At 46.5% G+C, this 23,182-nt stretch overlaps 1 protein-coding gene across 2 annotated transcripts in view; it reads left to right on the top strand.

Annotated features, from left to right (window-relative positions):
- The window catches only part of GALNT18 (polypeptide N-acetylgalactosaminyltransferase 18), a 349,733-nt gene extending 326,813 nt beyond the window's left edge, over positions 1 to 22,920 (top strand). For both annotated transcript variants that reach the window (XM_004050714.5, XM_055356610.2), the window contains 2 exons: positions 501 to 665; positions 22,507 to 22,920. In XM_004050714.5, the coding sequence (XP_004050762.2) occupies positions 501 to 665; positions 22,507 to 22,653 (312 nt within the window). In that variant the 3' untranslated portion in view covers positions 22,654 to 22,920. The remainder of the gene's footprint in view (positions 1 to 500; positions 666 to 22,506) is intronic.
- Positions 22,921 to 23,182: the final 262 nt, after the last annotated feature.

The raw sequence follows: 23,182 nt of genomic DNA, 5'->3' as shown, positions 1-23,182 counted from the left end.
CCTGTAATCCCAGCTACTCAGGAGGCGGAGGCAGGAGAATCACTTGAACCTGGGAGGTGGAAGGTTGCAGTGAGCCGAGATAGCACCACTGCACTCCAGGCTGGGCAACAGAGCAAGACTCTGTCTCCAAAAAAAAAAGAGGGGTTTGTAAACTGGGTAAAGAAATAAATTTAAAAGGTTATGACCAATGTTTTCCAATGAAAGATTAGAATAGAAATCAGTGTATATTACATATGAAATCAGTGTATATTACATATGTAAGGGTGTTTTATTTCTTGTAGTTATACAGGTGGACCAGACACTATACCGGATCATAATGTAAAAGGGTTTCTTCTTGTCCATTGCAATAGAAAATAATCTGAAGGCCACTGGATGTGAAGACTCCGCGGTCTTCCCTAACTGTGGCCTGTCTGCCAGCTGCCTGGAAGAATCACCACCTACCCTCCTGTCTCTGTGGCCATTGGCATTTATCCACACTCTCTCCCTCCCTCCGCCCCCAGAACGTGTACTACACGAGCAGTCAGCAGATCCATGTGGGCATTCTGAGCCCCACCGTGGATGATGATGACAACCGATGCCTGGTGGACGTCAACAGCCGGCCCCGGCTCATCGAGTGCAGCTATGCCAAAGCCAAGAGGATGAAGCTTCACTGGCAGTTCTCTCAGGTAACAGCCCCAGAGCCCGGGCACAGCGGCAGCCATCGTGGAAAACCAGGAGAGTGGCCTCAGGGGCCAGGGAGGTGATGGGGGAGAGGGGAAGGGGAAGGAGAGAGAGACTGGCAGTAGTGAGGCTGTGGCTCCAGACTGCTTTGCTTCTCAGGGATTTGCTGATCAAATCACCATGTGCTGTGGGTCTCATGTGTTAACTATTGACCCGTGTGATATTGGCTCTGAGGGAGTTTATTATTGTTGTTGTTTTATTATAATGATTTTATTATTGTACTTAATTTTTAGATATAAGGAAACTGAGGCTCAGAGATGGGAGTCCCCTGCCCAGAGTCTCACAGCTGGGGCAGGGCTGGGATATAAACTCAGGTCTTTCTGACTTTAAACCTTCACGTTTCTCCTATACAAGCCTCTGCTCACGAGATGGAGCCCCCAGTCTCCCAGGTGTAGCCAGTGCTGGGTCTCTGATCTGCAACCCCCTCTGCCTTCCACGCAGTATTGAGTCACTCTGGGAGAAGAGGTTTCCTTGCCAGACAGCATCTTGGGGCCATTTGGCGAAAGGCAGTCCTCACACTAGTGACCATGGGACATTCCTTTATTAAGTCTCTGTTAATTCAGGGGCCCATATTTGACTTCCTGCTCTTCACTGGCCCCTAGTAGCTCCCATTATAGAATGGTTGCCAAGGATCTAGATGCCTAGCTTTGAGAACTTCTGCCTCTGCCAGAGGTCTCCTAGTCACCAGGGAATCTGCTAAGGTAGGATCCATTTTCAGCCACAGATAGGGATGCCTGCCTCCCAGGTGGAGCAGGTAAAGTGTTAATAACAGGAAGTGGGGAGCCCATGGGGTTGTGGAGCCTCAGGGCTGCCTGGGGGCTGTACATGGTGGACACTCCCAGGGAAGTTCGGGAGGGAACACCTGTATTCATGGGACTGAGTGGCAGGAGTCGCTGACTCCATCCTCCCGGCAAGCTGCTTCTCCCCTGGCGAGGATGGAGGCTGCTGGGGGCACTGCAAGGAGCTTTGGAAGCTGGCTATACCTTGATTCCAATCCTGGCATCCAGTTACTCTCCCTGTAGCAAGGGTGATGGTAAGGAGAGTCCCAGCTACATCATATTCTATGGGCATAGGGCACCTTTGACTGTGGTCTGGGTGTGCAGAATTAGAGGACTTACAGAGACTCTTAGGTCCTAAATAAACAGTGAATGTCAATACTGAGCTGGAAGTTCAAAACAAGGTCATGGACTTAGGAGCTAGTTAGAAAGCAGAACCAAGAGCCTAAACCAGGGCTTTGTGAACACAGGAAAGCAGATGGTGGAGAGGAGCCCAGGAGCCAATTGGGAGCATTTCCGAGGGCAGGTGGAGGATGCAGGTGGCAGCTCTGTGAGTCCCAGCTCACCCTGCAAAGTGTCGGGGGTTCAATGAAAGGGAACTCATGCAAAGGACTCATGGCTCCTGCTCCTTCCTGTCTATGTAACCTTTGACATGTGCTGTAAACTGTGAAGTTCTATCCCAATAGGAATAACAGCTAACATTCATACAGTACTTACTATGTGTCAGGCATATATTAACTCATTTAATCCTCACCACACCCAGATGTGATAGGTACCACCTGACCTCATAGATGAGGAAACTGAGTCACAGAGAAGTTAACGAACATGCCCAAGGTGCTCATGTTGGTCATTATTTATGAAATAGTTCAAATTCTCTCTTACTTCTCATCACTGAAGCTATGTCGGAAGTGGCCACGTGGGAGAAGGCCAGAGGTCGGGGCTGAGGCTTGAGACACAGGGTGTTCATCCTCCCACCTCCCTCTCTGTGGAAACACCAGATGCCCCAGCTGGGAGCTGTTGCTGACTCGACACTGTGCCTGGCAGAAGTCTTCGTCACTTTCCTCTGCCAGATTTCCAGCTCAGGGGCCAGAGGATGAGGCTACGTTTCCCTCCTTTCCTCCTTCAAGTTGAGAGGCAGAGGGAGGCCTGGGGTGTGTGTTGTGGAAGGACAGTTAGGTATATGCCCAGTGAAGGATGGCTGTTGTTTCTCAAGTCGAGCTAGGTGCAAAATAGGCTTGTAGGTTGAAGACAACAGGGTCCTGAGTGCATATTCCGGGCTCCGTGGAGGTGAGTGGGGCTGACTTTGCTGGGGTGAAATGGTCTTCATGCCTGAGACTGTCTTCAGAGTCTATGGAGGTCACAAGGGACCATTTTCTACTGCCCTCAGCCAGACCTGCTGGGCCTCTGGGTTCAGCTTGCCCTGCTGTCTGTGAATGGAACGAATGGAACCATGCAGGAAGTTGGTGGTGGTGCAGCTAGGGGTGGGCAGGGCTGGTGGTTTCTCAGGAGACAATGTACTTAATTGGGAATGAATGTTAAGAACCTGGGAGCCTGGTCTCTTTGGAAGGAGTGAAGGGCATTCCAGGGAGGGGAAACAGCATGTGTGAAAGTTGTGACATCGAAAGCAGGCCATGCTCAGGGAGCTGCCGGGATTCAGGGGTGGCCGATCCTGGAGGGCACAGTGGGGAGCGGCTGAAGAGTCTGGAAGGCCAACTGGGCCAGGCTTGGAGGCCACAGGGCCTGGTGGATTTGATTCTGTGGGAGATGAGGATATGTAACCCCAGGTCATGTTTAGGTCTGGGATTTTGAAAGTCCCCTCCGGCAGGGATTGTGAAGCTAGATTAGGAGAGATTCTAGAAAAGGAAAGAAGCAGGATGAAGAGTTAGCAGGAGACTGAGATGCAGTTTGAAGATTTAGCCATTTCTTCCTCCCTCTCCTCCATGACCCCGGGGTCTTCATAGCCTGCGTCAGCCCCCAAAGTCTCCTCTTAGCGCAGGCTCTAAGGCCAATCTTAGGGGCTCAGCTTTGGTGGTGTGGGCTGGAAGTGTTGACAGGCATCACCAGGAGTCCTCTAATCGACAAGAGTACTGCTTCAGATTACTGCAGGAGGAGGATGAGCAGTGGCCTCTGGGCTGTCTTGGAATAGCCCCTGGAGGCCACAGCCCAGCCAGGCACTTGCAGCCCTGGGGACTTGGTGTCACCCAGACATGGGTATTCCTGAACTGAAGTAAGCCTCCAGCCCTCTTCAGACTCCTCTGCCTGTGAGCCTCAGCCTTTCTGTGTTCAGCCTTATACAGTTTGAGGTTAATAGCACAGCAAGCCCTCCTCCAATATGAGACATTGAGATGAAGTCACCCTCCAAGATCACATGGCCTGAGAGTGGTAGATTCACTGGCTGAATCTGAAGCCCAGGCTGCTTTGACATCCAAGACCTGCACCCAGACACTTCTACCCTCTTTCCAGCCCTCACAGAATCCTTCCCACCCACGCTCTGAGGTCTCCACTGGAGTAACTCAGTCTCATCTCCTGTGCACACCTAGATGCCTTGGGGCTGTGGCCAGCACTCCCCACTCCTCCCATCTTGTCTGTCCATCCTGGCTATGGCAGAGAAGGAAACACTGTTGTAAAATGGGCATCCTTAAGGCAAAGTCACCCCAAGTTCCAGCTCCCTCCTTCCCTTATCCCAGGGCATGGCTTGAAAAGGCAGCCCCACACGATTCCTGTTTAAACAGACATAGCAATCAACAAAGCAGACATCTGTGGCACAAGGCTCTTCGGTGACTGGGCAGTTTTCAGCCACTTTGGCATATGTCTAATTAAAACTCCCCAGAGTGCTTTGGCCACCATATATTTGATCCTTCTACAAAAGGGAACTGTTTGGAAATACTATTTTTGAATTCCTAGTTTGCAGACCCAGAGCAGCCACTCTCACTTGCTATTTAAATAATTAATATATGTGGAAGTTTTGCTTACTGCAAAATGATCAATATTTATCAGGTGACCTGGAATCTCTCCTCGAGCCCTCATTGGTGAGGAGTCGCTGTTGACAAGGCCTGAAGAAGTCAGGAGCCTCTTAAATGATTAAAGTCTTGTGCTTGGGCTAATTTTCTTGCAACAGGTTTTAATCTTTGCAAATTGCATTCAGCTCCTACCAACTAGAATGTTCTGGTACTGAAGTTGGGCTGAAAGGAGCTTTTACTGGGTGCATTTCAAATCTCCTTTCTTGTTTCACATTATGCACTATTTATTCTCCTGAGGACCACATTTAAGCTCCACAGACACTCAGGCTGAATTAATTTTAAAATAATCTAGTGTGTTTTCCCAGGTTCTCCTACCAAGAAGATAGGCATTTGCATATCTTAGTGTTCCATCTCATACCCTGATTTTCTGCTTAACAAATAAAATACATTTCCTCTAACCCCCGCAAGCTCTTCTGAATTTCCAGTACTTCAGGCTGAACCAGGACAGCATTAGATACTGACACTGAGAAACCACATTTGATGAAAACATCTCTTGGCAACGCTGATGTGCAGGACTCTGATGAGCAATTTTCCAATGATGAACAGTCTTTCCTTTAGTCGTTCATCATTTATTGAGCATGGGGGTTGGACAGGAGGAATGCAGATATAAATCAGACACAGCCTCTGCCCTCAAGGAGCTCATGGGCATGTAAACACAATGGAACCGAATGATGAGAACAGAAACCGACGGGTGTGCTGTGTTCTGAGAGCCTGGGATGACCGACTTGGTCTGCAGAACTCAGAGATGGCTTCACGTAGGAGGCTTGTTTGATTTATATCATAAAGGTTGTAGAGACAGTTTCCAAGCATAGAACATCCCAAGTAGAGGCTCACTTGGGCGAAGGCATGAAATAGCTGAGCATATTTTAGGAGTAGGAATCCATTGTCTGGTGTGTGCAGAATTTAGAGTTTTTGATGGGACAAGTAGGAGATAAGACTTAGAGTCATGTAGAGCAGATAATGGTGGTTGTTGAAAGCCATTCCAAGGAGGTGGACTTCACATTAAAAGCAGAAGGAAGGAATGGGGAAGGTTCTTAAGTAGTAGATTTCCATGGTGGGGTGTGCAAAATCCCCCTGGCAGCTGAAAGCAGGGTGGATCAGAAGGAAAGAGGCTGGAAACAGGGAAGCAAGTTAAGGAGGAGACTGTTTCATTGTCCTGGGAAGAGATAGGAGGACTTGGTTGCCACAGGGGTGTGGGGACATGCAGCTATCAGGGAGGACTTTGAGAGACATTTCAGCAGGTTATTACACAATGATGGATTAGATGATGGTAGTTGGGCAGTGGAGTGGTTCTCAATACAGGACCATTGCCAGCCCTGTGTTTGAGAACATTTGGTGGGCAGGCAGAATTGCCTCCCTCAAGCTACACACCCTCTGTAAACAGCTGATGTCTCCCGCATCAGCACATGACAAAACTTCATAATATTAGAAGTGGCAGTTCTTGCCTTCAGTGATTTTTTCCTGTTTGTGATTCCTCCAGGATTAAAGAACTTCTAAAACTACCTACCTGCTGGGATGATAAATTCATATACATTAAGTATATGTCTTTCAACCTTCTGAGAGTAGCCTCCGTACTGAGATTTGGGGGATTCTGGGATTCAGTGATGGATTTCTGTGAAAAAAGAGGCATTTGGTCAATGACCCCTGGACCAGTGGAGGGAGAGGGAAGAGGCAAATATCAGGTCACTACAGAGAAGAACTTTGTGGCAGGATACTTGTCAAGCAAAGCACAGGACTGACTCGGTAGTAACAAGGCCACCTCTCCACCTGCAACTACCATCATTCCTTTGAATGGTTTGTAATAGCCTAATTGTTAGAGGGAGTCCTCTGTTCAAAGATGTTATTGAAGAGATTCTTGCTTTAGGAAGGCTGTTGTTATGATGCGGTCCTCCAAGCTCCCACTTTCTGAAAGTCCATCTATATGTTTGAATGCATGGCTAAAGGACTGAGGACTATTTAAGACCAGAAATTGCTCAGAAAGGTCAGTGTTCTACCTGCAGATCTCTGAAGGGATGACTTGTGCAAGGGCCCAGCAGGGTTGTCCTATGTAGCCCTGAGGGAGGACCAGCAGGGGGAAATCAGGAGCAATTTATTGAGCTGCTTCTTCATAGAGCTGGCGATGAAGCTGATGGCTTGGGCAGGTGGTGAGTTCAGGGGACCATCAGCAGGTTGTCAAAGGCTCTACAGCTGTCAGTGGAGTTGGGCTGGGTGATTTTAAGGGCTCATGGACCCTGAAATTCTATAATTCTAAGCTCCCAAAGTTAGATGGCAAACCCTGAGAAGGGATTTTTTCCACCTAGAATTCTCACTGGGCCAGCCTGAATACAAAGCATCACAAATTTGAGAATGGCACTCTTAATCACACTTTATGGCATCATTTACCCCTTATTTCAACCCGTGTCCCTCTCTTCTTCCATCAGCCAACAGACTAGAGGGCAGGACTGTGTCTCACACTTCAGTATCTCCAGCACCTAATGAAAAGCCAGAGACAGAGGCGGCACCCAGCATGCTGTTGATCAAATGAAAGAGTCTTTTTAAAAAAATTCACAAATGTTAACCAAAGGCCCCTCTGTGTGCAAGGTCTTGAGCTAGGTTTGTGGGAGCCCCAAAGATGAACAAAATCCTACCTCAGTGACTGTCCTCGGATGCAGGCATGCTCACTGAAGAAAAAAAAAAAGTTATATAACAGTATTTCAAAAACATTTCATGTTAATAGTCCAAGGGTCCTGCTTAGCTGGAAAATCCCCAGTTCCTACAGTGAACACTTTTAGGTGGTAGCGCATCCCACCTGTGGTACACAGACATGCATTATGTAGGATACTCAAAGTTACAGCATAAACACGCACTTCTTCCGATCACCTCAGATTTGGAGGAGGGAGGTGGAAATATTTTATACTAAAACAGATATGCATATTGCATGGAGTGCAAATTTAAATGAGTATTTTTAAAAACAGGAGGATCTGATGAAATCTCAGGGTGTTGAGACTGTATTTCATGTTGCCCTCAGACTCTGGGTTCTTTGGCGGGAACATTGGCAAGGCCGAGCTTGGAGTTCAAGGGTATGCAGGGCAGACACCATACCCCAGCCCCCTGTGCTTGCTTCATTCTCAGAGCAGCGCTGATGCATTTTCCAAGTGGGGAACGTTGTGGATAGCCACGGAGATGTCTGTTAATGCCAGGAAAGGAGAAATTTTCAAGACTAGATGAAACTGCCCGGAAGAGACTGAGCCCCTAGCCAAAGCTGCCTGTCAAGGGACAATTGGCTCTGATTTGTGAGGTCTAATTTGATAATTTGATGCAAGATGAGTAACGCACGCAAAGACGAATCTATTTGCAGAGCACATTTCCCAGGGAACACCACTAATTCTGCCAAAGAATTTCCCCATGCTAGAGGAGTCCTTGACTTTCTCCTGCTCCAATCCCCAAGTGCTGTCAGCAAGTCCAACTTTGAGAACCTTTTGTGTTGAAAAGACAATAATCAAGTATTTAATTATGGCTCCAGAATAAAACAGCCTTTCATTTCCATGTCATATGAAGGGACAAGTGTAGAACTGTCCAGTTTTGAGGGACTGGCAAAGCTTCGTTTAGGCCTTGGATGTGCTATTAGTTATTTTTGGTTTATGGAAGTCAGCACTTCCCTCCTCTCCCTCATGCCACAGATACCAGGGACCAGGACTAGGTGTGATGGCTCAGCTCCCCACTACCCAGACCTAGGTGAGATTTTAAAATGTATTGCTCAAACATTTATATGGTGTTTACTATGTGCCCTGCACTACTCTGTTTTATAAATGTTACTTAATCCCTATGATAGTACTATAAGGTACTTACTATAATTATCCCCAGTTTTACAGAGGAGGAAACTGAGGCATGGAGAGATTAAGTCATTTGTCAAAAATCAGATCTGGGAATCCTGCCTCTGGGGTCCATGTTTTAAACCACCATACCATGGTCCCTTGTCCTGCCTCTGGAAAACCAGTGGATCGCTGCAATGGGAGTTTGGGGCTGGGGCCTCCCTGCTGAGCCTGTCGCAAATATGTGTGGACTGGCTGGATCCCTACCTCCTCAGCAAACTCCCTCCAGCCATCCTGCTGTCTCCATAACCCCTCTCTACCTGTGCTTTTGCACTTGATGTTCCTGTTACCCCATCTTCAGTCCAAGGGGCCCTTCACACAACAAGCCCCGGGCAGAATCTCACTCAGGCAAAGGTGAGACTAAGAAAGAGAACACCCAAGTACTTAAAAACAAAAACAAAAAAACACGAAAGTCTTTACTAGTAAATCAGGTGTGGAGTATTCATAATACAAAAAGACCACTTAACTCTACCAAAAAAAAAAAGACTTAATCTCAGGGTTTCTTTAACTAGCTGTAATGTCCCACACATGCTTTGAAGTATTTGATTACTAATCATTAACTACTTAACCTAGAAACTCCTGAGCTCACCATGCTTAAAGCCAAAGACCCACTGGGCCGCTTGCCCATGGAAAATTAATTAAAAAGGAAAGTGGAATGGGAATTCTGAAATAAGCAGAGAAGTATTTGGAATACACGAGCTAGTACACACACAGCGTCCTTGTGAACTCCTTGATTGCAAAAGTAAGACCAGCCTGAGCTTAACACAAATACTCCAGACGTTCCACCTCAGGATGCAAGCGACCAGCTGGGCCCAACCCTTTCCTGAAAGGGGGTCATAGCTTGTGGTCTCAAAGTGTGGTCCCAGACCACCACCACCAATGCAACAGCACCTGGGAACTTAAAAAGGCACATTTTCAGGCCTTATCTCAGACCTAGTGAATCAGAAGTGAGAGGGGCAGTGATCTATAGTTTAACAAGCCCCCAGGTGACTCTAACTCTTATATTCCAGGGGGAACAGGCCAGTCAGTCTGTACCACACGTAGGCACCACAGACACACTTGGGAAACTGAGGCAGAAAGGTGCTTGGCTGTGTAATAACCTGGGATCTCCTCCTTGGTGCCCAAGAGACTCATGGACTGTGGCTTCCACACGCCCCAGTCTACACACAGTTCCCTACGTTGAGACACAAATTGAGTGCCCCAGCATGCTCTGTCTCCTTTTGCAAGTGACAAGACTGAAGCCCAGAGTGGCTCAGCCATTTTCCTGAGGTGACGTGGCCAAGGCAGGGCACAGAGTCCTACGTTCTTTGCTTCTGCTCATGCCTTTCCAGTTCCTATTCCTGAAAGGCCCAGGAGGAGGAGGAATTAGGCTGGGAGGAGGGAACCTGGCTCTAGGAATTATTAGCCTTCAAAATTCTATACATTCAAATTTGATTTTTTTCTTTTAGCTGATGTTTCCATATTTAATTTGGTTTTCATTCCAATTAAGTTCTCTGTGTGCTACGGCTTCTCTCCTGCCAGGTTTAATTGCCCTTATTTAAATTCTTTAATTAAAAGTATTGTGTGTTTCCAGATTATGTAGTTGTAGTATTACACAAATAATGTAGATGACAGGGCTGGTGAACCAAGTGACTATGCCCTCCACAGAGGGAGGGGCCAGCCCAGGTCTCTGCATGAAGCCCCAGCCTAGAGCCATGAGACTGGGTCGGAGGCTGCAGGTTGGACCCTGGGAGTGAGGATAGAAGTCGGCTAACATGTGTCCCTTCTTCCTTCCTTCCTCCAATGCTCTGTGCCCAACACAGCACCACCCAGAGTGACCTGGTTAACCTGTCAGTCAGATTCTGCAATGGCTGGCCCTGTCATTCAGATTAAAAGTCAAAGTCTTGCTTGTAATTCCAGCACTTTGGGAGCCTGAGGCAGGCAGATCACCTGAGGTCAGGAGTTCGAGACCAGCCTGGCCAACATGGCAAAACCCCATCTCTCCTAAAAATACAAATATTAGCCAGGCATGATGGTGCATGTCTGTAATCCCAGCTACTTGGGAAGCTGAGGCGGGAGAATCACTTCAACCTGGGATTGCATTGAGCCGAGATCCTGCTACTGCACTCCAGCCTGTGTGACAGAGTGAGACTCCATCTCAAGAAAAAAATAAAAAGCCAAAGTCTGTTCAGTGGCCACAAGGCCCTATCCACTTACCCGCACCTCTTGGACCTCATCTCCTCCCACTAGCCCTAAGCTCAGGGCCCACGACTCCGCCACCTCTGCCCTGGGCCACCTCCTCCCCTCCTTGTCCTTGCTGAGATCTCAATTTTGATTGAGGATTTCCCTGGCCACCTCTTACAATTGCCGTCTGCCTCCAGCTCACCACCACCCCTGAGCCTCTTTCCTTGTCTACATTTTTGTATACAACCTTATCACCTTCTCTCATGCTTTGGAATTTATTTTTCTGCTTTCCCTACTAGAATATGGTCTCTACAAAAGCAAAGATCTTTTTCTTAGTCACTGATATATCTCAGTGGCCTAGAATGGTAGGTACTCATTAAATATTTGTTGAATGGATGGAAGGATTAATGAATAGTGTCTCTGCAGAGGGCCCTCAGAGGAAACAGACCTAATTTTGAAGCTCGCTGAGGTGACCCTTCTCCACCCTAGGCATTGGGGCACCACCAGCTCCCTCAGTCTAGTTCACCACCACTGTGATAGGCAAGGGCTGGGGCTGGTCACCATCCTAGCGAGGAACGTAAAGGGGGCAGACCCCCCTGGGTTCCCAGGCTGCCACTACTTACTGCTCATTTACTGACCATGTGACCCTGGACAAGTCTCCCAGCCTCTCTCTGAGCCTCAGTCTCCAAGCCTGTAAAATGGGGATAATTATTCTCTCTACCTCTCAGGGCTTTTGTCAGGAAGACCTGGAATTGGGCATGTAAAGTATTTGGCATAGTACTAGGCAAATGGTCAATAAGTGATAGTTGTTATTCCTCTCATCTCAGCTGCAGAACCTGCAGGCAGAAGTACAGTTAGTAAAACACGAGGCTGCTCCCACGGTGCTGAACTTCCCAGGAAGGCACTGAGTGTGGGAAAGGAAGGCTTCTTTGCAATGTTTGTGAATGAAATTTTCCGAGAGAAGAAGAAAGAGTCTGTTCAGTGAAAGAGGCTGAGGTCAAGAAGGGGTACAGGAGGAAGACAGTGCTGGTGGCCAGTGCTATCTCTGTTTTAAAAGTTTAAGCAAGTTTTAAACTTTTTTAACCTTTTATAATTTTTGTTGAAGAGCTCCAGCATCAAAGGGTGGTCTGGCCCCTCTGTCCACATCCCAGATGTGTTCCCAGGGAGCAGGTCAGGGCTCTGCTCAGCGATGCCCCACCATGGCCTTACCACCAGTTCTAGAGGAGCCTCCCCTCCCCGCCTCCAGGGAGGGAGCTCTCCTGGCCTCATACTCCACCCTCCCTGACAGGCTCAGATATTCTCACAGAGGTTGTGTCCCATCCACCCGCCTCCCCCAACCCCACTCTTGGCCGTGATCCATCCCTCCCACATCCCTTCAGGCAGCCAATGCCCAGGGTCACCGCACTTCTAGTCTCTAGGGTGCTGAGGCTGTGGCTGGGCCGGGCCTGGGAAACATCAGATGGGAGTCTCTGAAGGATGCTTTATGTCTCAGAAACCTCTGCTCCTGCCTTCCTCTCTAGACCTTGGCAAGGTGTCCCTTGAAAGGCAAGCAAAGAAAGGGCTGTGGTGTCTTCTGTGCGGGACGTGTTTCTCCAAGAGTTGGTTGTCTGGGGTCTGCACAGCACCTCGCTGTTGGCAAGGCCCGGGCTGGCCCCAAGGATGAGCTGAGCAGCCAGAATCTTCAGCTGAGTGGGCAGCTGCACTTGGTCCGGGCCCATTTGTTGTGCGCTTTGGTCACAGCCCTCACCCTGATCCTCTGATCCGTACGATTTATAGCTGATAAAGGGATTCCTATCAGTCCTCTGGCTCATCCTTCCAGGAATCAGGACAGAAATGACCATTTGGGCCTGCAGACAATGAAACCAGAAGGGGGGAGAGGCTTGCCGAGGCCACACAGCTAACCGCCAGGAAAGCAGCTGTGTCCTCAGCATCCTAGCTCAGCACTCTTCGCTTTCTACCTGGCTCCGGAAACGCCAACAGATCTTGCAAATTAGAGAGCGGGGCTGGTTTTGGTTCCCTGCCTGCGTGCTGCTCCCAGCATGGTGGGGAAGACAAACCACTGGGCTGGCAGGACTGCGGTGGGGCCGGGGAACTGGCCACAGATCTGTTCAAGAAGCATCAGCAACACAGCCCAGCCTGGGTGTGGGCAGCAGATATGCCCAGGCCACAGGGTTTTACACAGAAGCTAAGGAAATGTGGGCCATGGAGCAATGGTCTGGCCTTGCTTGGAGCAACTGGCACAGGGGATGCCTCTGGGCCTAAAAGTCTAGCCTCTAAGGGACAGGATGGGCACCCAAGGTGGACCACAGTTTGAGAGGACAACTCGAGGCTGTGCTTCACACCCCTCAGGAGCACCATGTGGCCCCAAAGTGCCAATTCCTTGGCTATATTGAAGGGGCCTCTTGTCCAGTGTAAATGAGGCAGTGACCCTGGGCGCTGTGGTCAGTCCTGAGGGGCAGAAATTAGCCAGAGCTTGTTCAAAGGAGGGCAACCAGTTTGGAAAATTATACAACATTGTCCCGCCAGGAACTGGGAAAAGTTAAACCTGGAAATGCTGGGAAAAACTGGGAGACGCAGGCCTCACCTCCCCTGCCGGAAGGGAAGGTGTGGAGGAAGAGCAGGCCTCTGGGGAAGCCTCAGGGGAGCTCAAGACAAGGATTTTAGCGCAGTGGGAGGAGCATGCTCCAAGGGTGAGCAGCTGGGGGGAAGACTGCATATTTGGGAGGGGGTGAGATCCTTCTCCCTGGAGGTGCCAAGCAGAGCTGAAGGGCCCCATGGCCACAGAGGCCATTAGGCATGTGAGAGCGAGAGGCTGGCCTTCAAGGTCTCTTTCAGCGTGGGGATTCCAGGGCCCTTCCTAGGCTTGTCCAAGGGCCCCTTTCAGAGGCCGAGCCTGCAGGTTTCTCCCTGGCAACTGGTGGGCCCCAGCAGCTGCTGTTTCAGTTTCCTGTTTATTCTTTGGTCTCTGTGCTGTTGAGTACACTGAATCACTGCACTCCCCGGGGCTGGGGGGGCCCTGGGGTGTGGGGCACAGCAGGAGGAATCTTGCTTTATTTGTGTGAATGCTTCTGAATAGGTTTGTGTGATCTGCTCGGCCATCTCCCCAACACAGGAAGTCGGTAATCCCATGTCCCCTCCCAACACACACATACACAGTCCCCTCCACCAGCACCCCCTGCTTCTCAGTCCCTGCCTCCTTCATCTGTGACTCAAAGTCCCTTCTCAGGGAGCTGGATTTTTTATTTCAATTTTTTAATTGAAGAACATGGATGCATACAGAAACATGTATAAAATACACACTTTCAACTCCATGGTTTAAAACAAAGCAAATCCCTAGGTTTCCATCACCCAGCTCAGGAAATAGGACTGCTAGCAACACCCTTGTGATTTCCTGCCCATCACCTTCCCACTTCCCTTTTTCCCAGAGCCGACCACCATCCTGACTTTCACATCATGGCTTTATTTTACCTCTTTGGGAAGTTTATATAAATAGAATAATGTTTGTATTTTGTCTGGCTGCTTCTGTTCGACATTGTATTGGTGAGATTTATCCTTATCGAGTATAGCTATAGTTTTTGTTGCCATATAAGGATTCCATTATATGAATATACCGTGAGTTGTATGTCTGCTGTACTATTGATGGACGTTTGAGTTATCTCCAGGTTAGTTTTATAAATCGTGTTCTAGAAAGCATTCATGCGCATGTTTTTGGTATAAACGTTTCTGATAGAAGTGTTGGGTCATAGGGTTGTATATGTTAACTATAGTAGGTACTGCCCATTTCAACAGTTGTAAGAACTGAAGTTTTTTTTTTAGTCTTAAATTTTTTAAAAAAATTTTTAATTATTATGGATGTGTTAGGCCATTCTTGTATTGCTACAAAGAAATTAAAGAAAAGAGGTATAATTGGCTCATGATTCTTCAGGCTGTACAGGAAGCATGGCTTCTGGTAGGGCCTCAGGAAGCTTTTGCTTATGGCAGAAGATGAATTGGGAGCTTGCAGGTCACAAGATGAAGGGAGGAGAGAGAGTGGTGAGAGGAGGTGCCGCACACTTCTAAATGACCAGCTCTCGTGTAGACTCAGAGAGGAGAGAGCCCACTTCTCACCAAGGGGATGGCCCAAGCCCGTCATGAGGGATCCAGCCCCACGATCCAAATACCTCCCACCAGGCCGCACCTGCAACACTGGGGCTCACATTCAACAAATATCCAGACTACATCAATGGGTACATAACAGTTGAATATATTTATGGGGTACATGTAATGCTGTCATACAGGCATATAATGTGTAATGATCAAATCAGAATAATTGGGTTATCTTTTACCTCAAGCATTTATCATTTCTCTGTGTTAGAAACATTCCAATTCTACTCTTTTAGTTATTTTAAAGTATACAATAAATTATTATTATAGTTACCCTGTTGCATTACTATTAGAGCTTATTCCTTCTATCGAACTGTATTTTTGTACCTATTAACCATCCCTGCTTTTTCCTCTCCTCCCTACTACCTTTCTTAGCCTCTGGTAACCATCATTCTATCTCCAGGAATTCAATTTTTTTTTTTAAATTTTAACTCCCATATGTGAGTAAGAACATGCAAAATTTGTCTTTCTGTGCCTGGTTTATTTCACTTAACATAATGACCTCCAGTTCTATCCATGTTGTTGCAAATAACAATCTCCCTTTTTTTTTTATACTATAAGTTCTGGGGTACATGTGCAGAATGTGCAGGTTTTTTACATAGTTATACACGTGCCATGGTGGTTTGCTGCACCCATCAACCCATCATCTACATTAGGTATTTCTCCTAACGCTATCCCTCCCCCAGCCCCCCACCCACCAACAGGCCCCACTGTGTGATGCCTTCCCTGCCGTGTCCATGTGTTCTCGTTGTTCAACTTGGTCCAGAGCTGAGTTCAAGTCCTGGATATCCTTGTTAATTATCTGTCTAACATTAAAGGTGGGGTGTTAGTCTCCCACCCTTATGGTGTTGAAGTCTAAGTCCTGCACCCAGATTATTAAAGCAAGTTCTTAGAGACCTAAAATGAGACTTAGACCCCCACACAATAATAGTGGGAGACTTTAACACCCTACTGTCAATACTAGACAGATCAACGAGGCAAAAGGTTAACAAGGATATCCAGCTCTACTTGAACTCAGCTCTGTACCAAATGGACTTAATAGACATCTACAGAACTCTCCAACCCAAATCAACAGAATATACATTCTTCTCAGCACCTCATCAGACTTACTTATTCCAAAATTGACCACATAATTGGAAGTAAAACACTCCTCAGCAATTGCAAAAGAACGGAAATCATAGCAAACAGTCTCTCAGACCACAGTGCAATCAAATTAGAACTCAGGATTAAGAAACTCCCTCAAAACTGCACAACTACATGGAAACTGAACAACTTGCTCCCTACATGGAAACTGAACAACTTGCTCCTAAGTTACTACTGGGTAAATAACAAAACGAAGGCAGAATAAAAGATGTTCTTTGAAACCAATGAGAACAAAGACACAACATACCAGAATCTCTGGGACACATTCAAAGCAGTGTGTAGAGGGAAATTTATAGCACTAAATGCCCACAAGAGAAAGCAGGAAAGATCTAAAATTGACACCCTAACATCAAATTAAAATAACTAGAGAAGCAGCAGCAAACACATTCAAAAGCTGGCAGAAGGCAAGAAATAACTAAGATCAGAGCAGAACTGAAGGAAATAGATAGAGACATGAAAAACCCTTCAAACAATCAATGAATCCAGGGGCTGGTTTTTTGAAAAGATCAACAAAATAGACCACTAGCCAGACTAACAAAAAAAAGAGAAGAATCAAATAGATGCAATAAAAAATGATAAAGGGGATATTACCACTGATCCCACAGAAATACAAACTACCATCAGAATACTATAAACACCTATACACAAAAAAACTAGAAAATCTAGAAATGGATAAATTCCTGGACACATACACCCTCCCAAGACTAAGCCAGGAAGAAGTTGAATCCCTGAATAGACCAATAACAGGCTCTGAAATTGAGGCAATAATTACTAGCCTACCAACCAAAAAAAGTCCAGGACCAGACGGATTCACAGCCAAATTCTACCAGAGGCACAAAGAGTTGCTAGTACCATTCCTTCTGAAACTATTCCAAACAGTAGAAAAAGAGGGAATCCTCCCTAACTCATTTTATGAGGCCAGCATCATCCTGATACCAAAACCTGGCAGAGACACAACAAAAAAAGAAAATTTCAGGCCAATATCCCTGATGAACATCAATGTGAAAATCCTCAGTGAAATACTGGCAAACTGAATCCAGCAGCACATCAAAAAGCTTATCCACCGGGATCAAGTCAGCTTCATCCTTGGGATGCAAGGCTGGTTCAACATACACAAATCAAGGAACATAATCCGTCACATAAACAGAACCAGTGACAAAAACCACATGATTATTTCAATAGATGCAGAAAAGGCCTTTGATAAAATTCAATACCCCTTCATGCCAAACACTCTCAATAAACTAGGTATCGATGGGACATATCTCAAAATAATAAGAGCTATTTATGACAAACCCACAGCCAATATCATACTGAATGGATGAAAACTGGCACAAGACAGGGATGCCCTCTCTCACCACTCCTATTCAACATAGTATTGGAAGTTCTGGCCAGGGAAGTCAGGCAAGAGAAAGAAACACAGGATATTCAAATAGGAAGAGAGGAAGTCAAATTGCCTCTGTTTGCAGATGACATGATTGTGTATTTAGAAAACCCCATTGTCTCAGCCCCAAATCTCCTTAAGCTGATAAGCAACTTCAGCAAAGTCTCAGGATACAAAATCAATGTGCAAAAATCACAAGCATTCCTATACACCAATAAAAGACAAACAGCCAAATCATGAGTGAACTCCCATTCACAATTGCTACAAAGAGAATAAAATAAGAGAATAAAATACAAGGGATGTGAAGGACCTCTTCAAGGAGAACTACAAACCACTGCTCAAGGACATGAGAGAGGACACAAGCAAATGGAAAAACATTCCACGCTCATGGGTGGGAAGAATCAGTATCATGAAAATGGCCATACTGCCCAAAGCAATTTATAGATTCAGTGCTATCCCCATCAAGCTACCACTGACTTTCTTCACAGAATTAGAGAAAACTACTTTAAAGTTCATATGGAACCAAAAAAGAGCCTGCATAGCCAAGACAATCTTAAGAAAAATAACAAAGCTGAATGCATCAGGCTACCTAACTTCAAACTATACTACAAGGCTACAGTAACCAAAACATCATGGTACTGGTACCAAAACAGAGAGATAGACCCATGGAACAGAACAGAGCCCTCAGAAATAACACCACACATCTACAACCATCTGATCTTTGACAAACCTGACTGAAACAAGCAATGGGGAAAGGATTCCCTATTTAATAAATGGTGTTGGGGAAACTGGCTAGCCATATGCAGAAAACTGAAGCTGGACCCCTTCCTTACATCTTCTACAAAAATCAACTCAAGATGGATAAAAGACTTAAATGTAAGACCTAGGACCATAAAAATCCTAGAAGAAAACCTGGGCAGTACCATTCGGGACATAGGCATAGGCAAAGACTTCATGACTAAAACACACAAAGCAATGGCAGCAAAAGCCAAAATTGACAAATGGGATCTAATTAAACTAAAGAGCTTCTGCATAGCTAAAGAAACCATCAGAGTGAACAGGCAACTACAGAATGAGAGAAAACTTTGGCAATCTATCCATCTGACAAAGGGCTAATATCCAGAATCTACAAAGAACAAACAAATTTACAAGAAACAAACAACCTCATCTAAAAGTGGGTAAAGGATATGAACAGACACTTCTCAAAAGAAGACATTTATGCAGCCAACAGACACATGAAAAAATGCTCATTATCTCTGGTCATTAGAGAAATGCAAATCAAAACCACAATGAGATACCATCTCACACCAGTTAGAATGGCGATTATTAAAAAGTCAGGAAACAACAGATGCTAGAGAGGATGTGGAGAAATAGGAACACTTTTACACTGTTGGTGGGAGTGTAAATTAGTTCAACCATTGTGGAAGACAGTGTGGCCATTCCTCAAGGATCTAGAACTAGAAATACTATTTGACCCAGTGGTCCCATCACTGGGTATATACCCAAAGGATCATAAATCATTCTATAAAGACACATGCACATGTATGTTTATTGCGGCAGTATTCACAATAGCAAAGACTTGGAACCAACCCAAATATCCATCAATAATAGACTGGATAAAGAAAATGTGTCACATATACACCATGGAACACTATGCAGCCATAAAAAATGAGTTCATGTCCTTTGTAGGGACATGGATGAAGCTGGAAACCATCATCCTCAGCAAACTATCATAAGAACAGCAAAGAACAGAAAAACCAAACACCACATGTTCTCACTCATACGTGGGAGTTGGACAATGAGAACACATGGACACAGGGAGGGGAACATCACACACTGGGGCTTGTCAGGGAGTGGAGGGCTAGGGGAGGAATAACATTAGGAGAAATACCTAATGTAGGTGACAGGTTGATGGGTGCAGCAAACCACCATGGCATGCATATACCTATGTAATAAAACTGCACATTCTGCACATGTACCTCAGAACTTCAAGTACAATAATAAAAAATTTTAAAAACCCACCTACTCAGGCCTCAGCAATGGCGGATGTCCCTCCCCCAACCAAGCTTGAGCATCCCAGGTCAACCTCAGACTGCTGTCCTAGCAGCAAGAATTTCAAGCCAGTGGATTTTAGCTTGCTTGGCCCTGTGGGAGTGGGACCCACTGATCCAGACCACTTGGCTCCCTGGCTTCAGCCCCCTTTCCAGGAGAGTGAACGGTTCTGTCACACTGGCATTCCTGGTGCCACTGGGCTATTGAAAAAAAAACGAAAACAAAAAAACTCCTGCAGCTAGCTCAGTGTCTGCCCAAACAGCCGCCCTGTTTTGTGCTTGAAACCCAGCACCATGGTGGTATAGACACCTGGTCCTGGTCTGCCAGTTGCAAAGACCATGGGAAAAGCACAGTATCTGAGCCGGAGTGCACTGTTCCTCCCAGTACAGTCTCTCACAGCTTTCCTTGGCTGGGGAAGGGAGATCCCCCTGACCCCTTGCACTTCCCAGGTGAGGCAATAACCCACCCTGCTTCAGCTTGTCCTCCGTGGGCTACACCCACTGTCCAACCAGTCCGAATGAGATGAACCAGGTCCCTCAGTTGGAAATGCGGAAATCACCCGCCTTCTGCGTGGATCTCTCTTAGAGCTGCAGACCGGAGCTATTCCTATTCAGCCATCTTGACAGTGAAACCAGAATCTCATTATTTTAATGGTTAAATATTATTCCATCCTGTGTATATACCACATATTCCTTATTCATTAACCTATTGATGGATACTTAGGTTGATTCCATATGTTGTCTATTGCGAATAGTGCTGCAATAAACATGGGAGTACAGATATCTCTTCAATATGCTGGTTTCCTTCCTTTTGGGTATATACCCAACAATGGGATTTGCTGGATTATACAGTAGTTTTATTTTCAGTTTTTTGAGGAACCTCCATACTGTTCTTCATAGTAGCTGTACTAATTTTCATTCCCACCAACAATGTACAAGGGTTTCCTTTTCTCTACATCCTCACCAGCATTTATTATTGCCTGTCTTTTGGTTAAAGCCATTTTAACTGTGGTGAGATGATTCGTTATAGTTTTTGCTTACTTTTCTCTGGTAATTACTGATGTTGAGCATTTTTCCATAACCTGTTTGCCATTTATAAGTCTTTTGTGGAATGTCTGTTCAGATCTTTTGCCCATTTTTTAATTGGATTTTTGGCCTTCTTGCTATTGAGTTATTTGAACTTCTTATGTATCTTGGTTATTAATCCCTTGTCAGAGGGGTAGTTTGCAAATATTTTCTCCAGTTCTGTGGGCTGTCTCTTTACTTTGATTGTTTCCTTTGCTGTGCAGAAGCTTTTTAACTTGATGTGATCCTATTTGTCCATTTTTGCTTTGGTTGCCTGTGCTTTTGAGGTCTGTCTCAAATTGTTGCCCAGATCAATGTCCTGGAGTGTTTCCCACATTCTGGAGTGTTTCTCCAATGTTTTCTTCTAGGAGTTTTGTAGTCTAATCTTAGATTTAAGTCTTTAATCTATTTTGATTTGATTTTCATATATAGCAAGAGATAGGGCTCTAGTTTCATTCTTTTGCATTTTCTCAGGCAATTTATTGAAAAGACTGTCCTTTCCCCATTGTGTAGAGAACCAAGTCTTAACACTCTCTTGAGACGTCAGTTGTTGCTATGGGAATGGTCATGGCAGACTTGGATGACATCCTTCAAGAAGTTTGCCACCTCTCCCTCTCTCAATGCACTTCCCACTGTGAGCTGGAAAAGGCACAAAATGAAGAGCACCAGCCCAGCTTGTAGACTGAGGAGGTGGAGGTGGAAGTGGAGGTGGGGCATGGGTGGGCAGTAGAGACTTCCTGGAGGAAATGGAGGAGTTGAGCTTTGATACATGGTTGCAGCTTAGCCTGTCATGGGAGCATGGGGAAGAATCCCAAGCAGAGAGCACAGCTTGCTTAAAGTACAGGAACCCTGAGTTAATGTAAATGGGTTCAGAAAAGTACAAGGGATTTGGTGTGGCTGCAGCAAAAGTCATGGAGCTGGGGAAGGATCAGAGATGAGGCTAGAGAGAAAGGCAGCACTGAGCCATGGAGGCCTTCAGTGCTGCACTAAGGAGCTTGGACTCTGTCCTTTAGGCCAAACATGCATTTTAGAAAGATCACTACTCCTGCCTCTGGAGGTTGGAAGGGAGATCCATTAGGGAGCTGACACAGTTGTCCCAGTGAGAGAAAGAAGTTGGTGGCCTGAACCAGGGCAAGTGTGATGGGAAAGGGATAAGGGGACAGTCACATGACACAAGAGAGGTAGAATTGCCAGGACTTGAGGCTTACTTGGATGCTGAAAGGATAAATAAATGAAAATGTCCATGTTTCTCACACAAATACCTGAGACAGAAACACAGGAGTAGGTTCTGGGGAAAAAGTGAGTTTGACCATATACTCAAGTGCCATTAAGCTACAAGGGGTCCAATTATAAGAACCTCCACCCACCAAAGCAATTCTGCCTGCTTGGGAGGCCAAAGTCTAGTTGAGCACAAGTTTGGTGGTAACTCAGAGATGCTCAGACAGTCCAGGCTGCCACCTCAGACTCGCAGCCAGCAACCCAAAGCGTCCAAGCCCTGAAAAGATTTCACTACAAAAATTGGGGGTTTCCTATTTGCTGCTATAGGGCTGATATGAGGAGCAGAACATCAAGGGGCTTTGGGTCATAAACTGAGTATGAATGGCTACAAACATTCTGGAACATCAGTAGCATGGGGGAAAATCATGCATGTCAGGACTTAGGGGGCCCAGTGGCCTAAGAGACAGTAACCAGGAAGCTGACTTTGGTTGAAACCAGTACTGATGACTCCAGAGGTCCAACTGGGGGCATGGAGCCTAGGAGCAGGAAGCCCCAGGCCTCTGGTGATGTTCAAATGCAGGCCAATGATGGGTTGTCCCAAGAAACTAGGCTTTTCAGAGAAAGGACCCAGCCAATGGCTATGGGGAGCAAGACCCAGCCCCTGGGGTAGGAGCTGTAGGTGCAAACAGGTGTACCACAGCCCAGCTAGGTAGACAGAACTACCTAGGGGTGGGGAGGTCTCTCTCCTAGTGAGGAACTAGGGCTCTGTGAAGAGAGCTGTGGCACATATTCAGTCTTCCAGAGGAGACCAATATATGAGTGAGAGGGGAGCCTGCAGTTTCATGGGAATGCTGACCTCCTGGGATCTGGCCACACAGATAATGTCAGCCCTCACCAGCCACTTGGCCTGAGGCTCCCGAATTTCTGCATGTTGCCTCTATGCCCTCTGACCCCACTGTCTGCCCTGGCCCCTAGGGAGGACCCATCCAGAACCGCAAGTCTAAGCGCTGTCTGGAGCTGCAGGAGAATAGTGACCTGGAGTTCAGCTTCCAGCTGGTGTTGCAGAAATGCTCGGGCCAGCACTGGAGCATCACCAACATCCTGAGGAGCCTGGCGTCCTGACCCACCGGGGCCACTTCCGGCTGCCTCTTTGCTACTGTGTAGCACCTGCTGCAACATTGCCTGCTGTCCACGTGGGGTTGTTTGGAGTCTGGGGAACCAGGTTAGTGGGCCCCCAAGAAGAGCTTTTTATTTCCTATTCAATTTTCATGGAGTTTATAGAAAGATGCTGATTGGTAGGTGACGGTATGATATCAAACTATTTTGCAGTTGTAAATAGGGGACAGATGGAAAATATTTATAACTGACAATAAAATATTATTAAGAAAAGGGTTTTGCAGTCATTTGGTGCTCGGTGGAGATTCATGCCTGGTTCCTTTGAACTTGGAGTTCCTGTAGCCAAAGATGCGTCCCTATATGTGCTCCTTTCTGGCTTCTCATCCTCAGAAAGGGGGCTTTAATGACTAGCACTCAGTGGGAGCTTGTTGTACAAGCTGCCAGCTCTCTTCATTAGACCCAAGGCAGCAAGAAGGGCACTGTGACCTCAGGTTCCAACCCAGAGGACGGTCCCCTCTGCCTCTCCCATGGCAGG

Source organism: Gorilla gorilla, chromosome 9 (assembly GCF_029281585.2).
Source record: "Gorilla gorilla gorilla isolate KB3781 chromosome 9, NHGRI_mGorGor1-v2.1_pri, whole genome shotgun sequence".
Lineage (NCBI taxonomy): Eukaryota > Metazoa > Chordata > Mammalia > Primates > Hominidae > Gorilla > Gorilla gorilla.
Note: the sequence above shows the minus strand (reverse complement) of the source record. Positions and strands in the feature narration are given on the sequence as shown.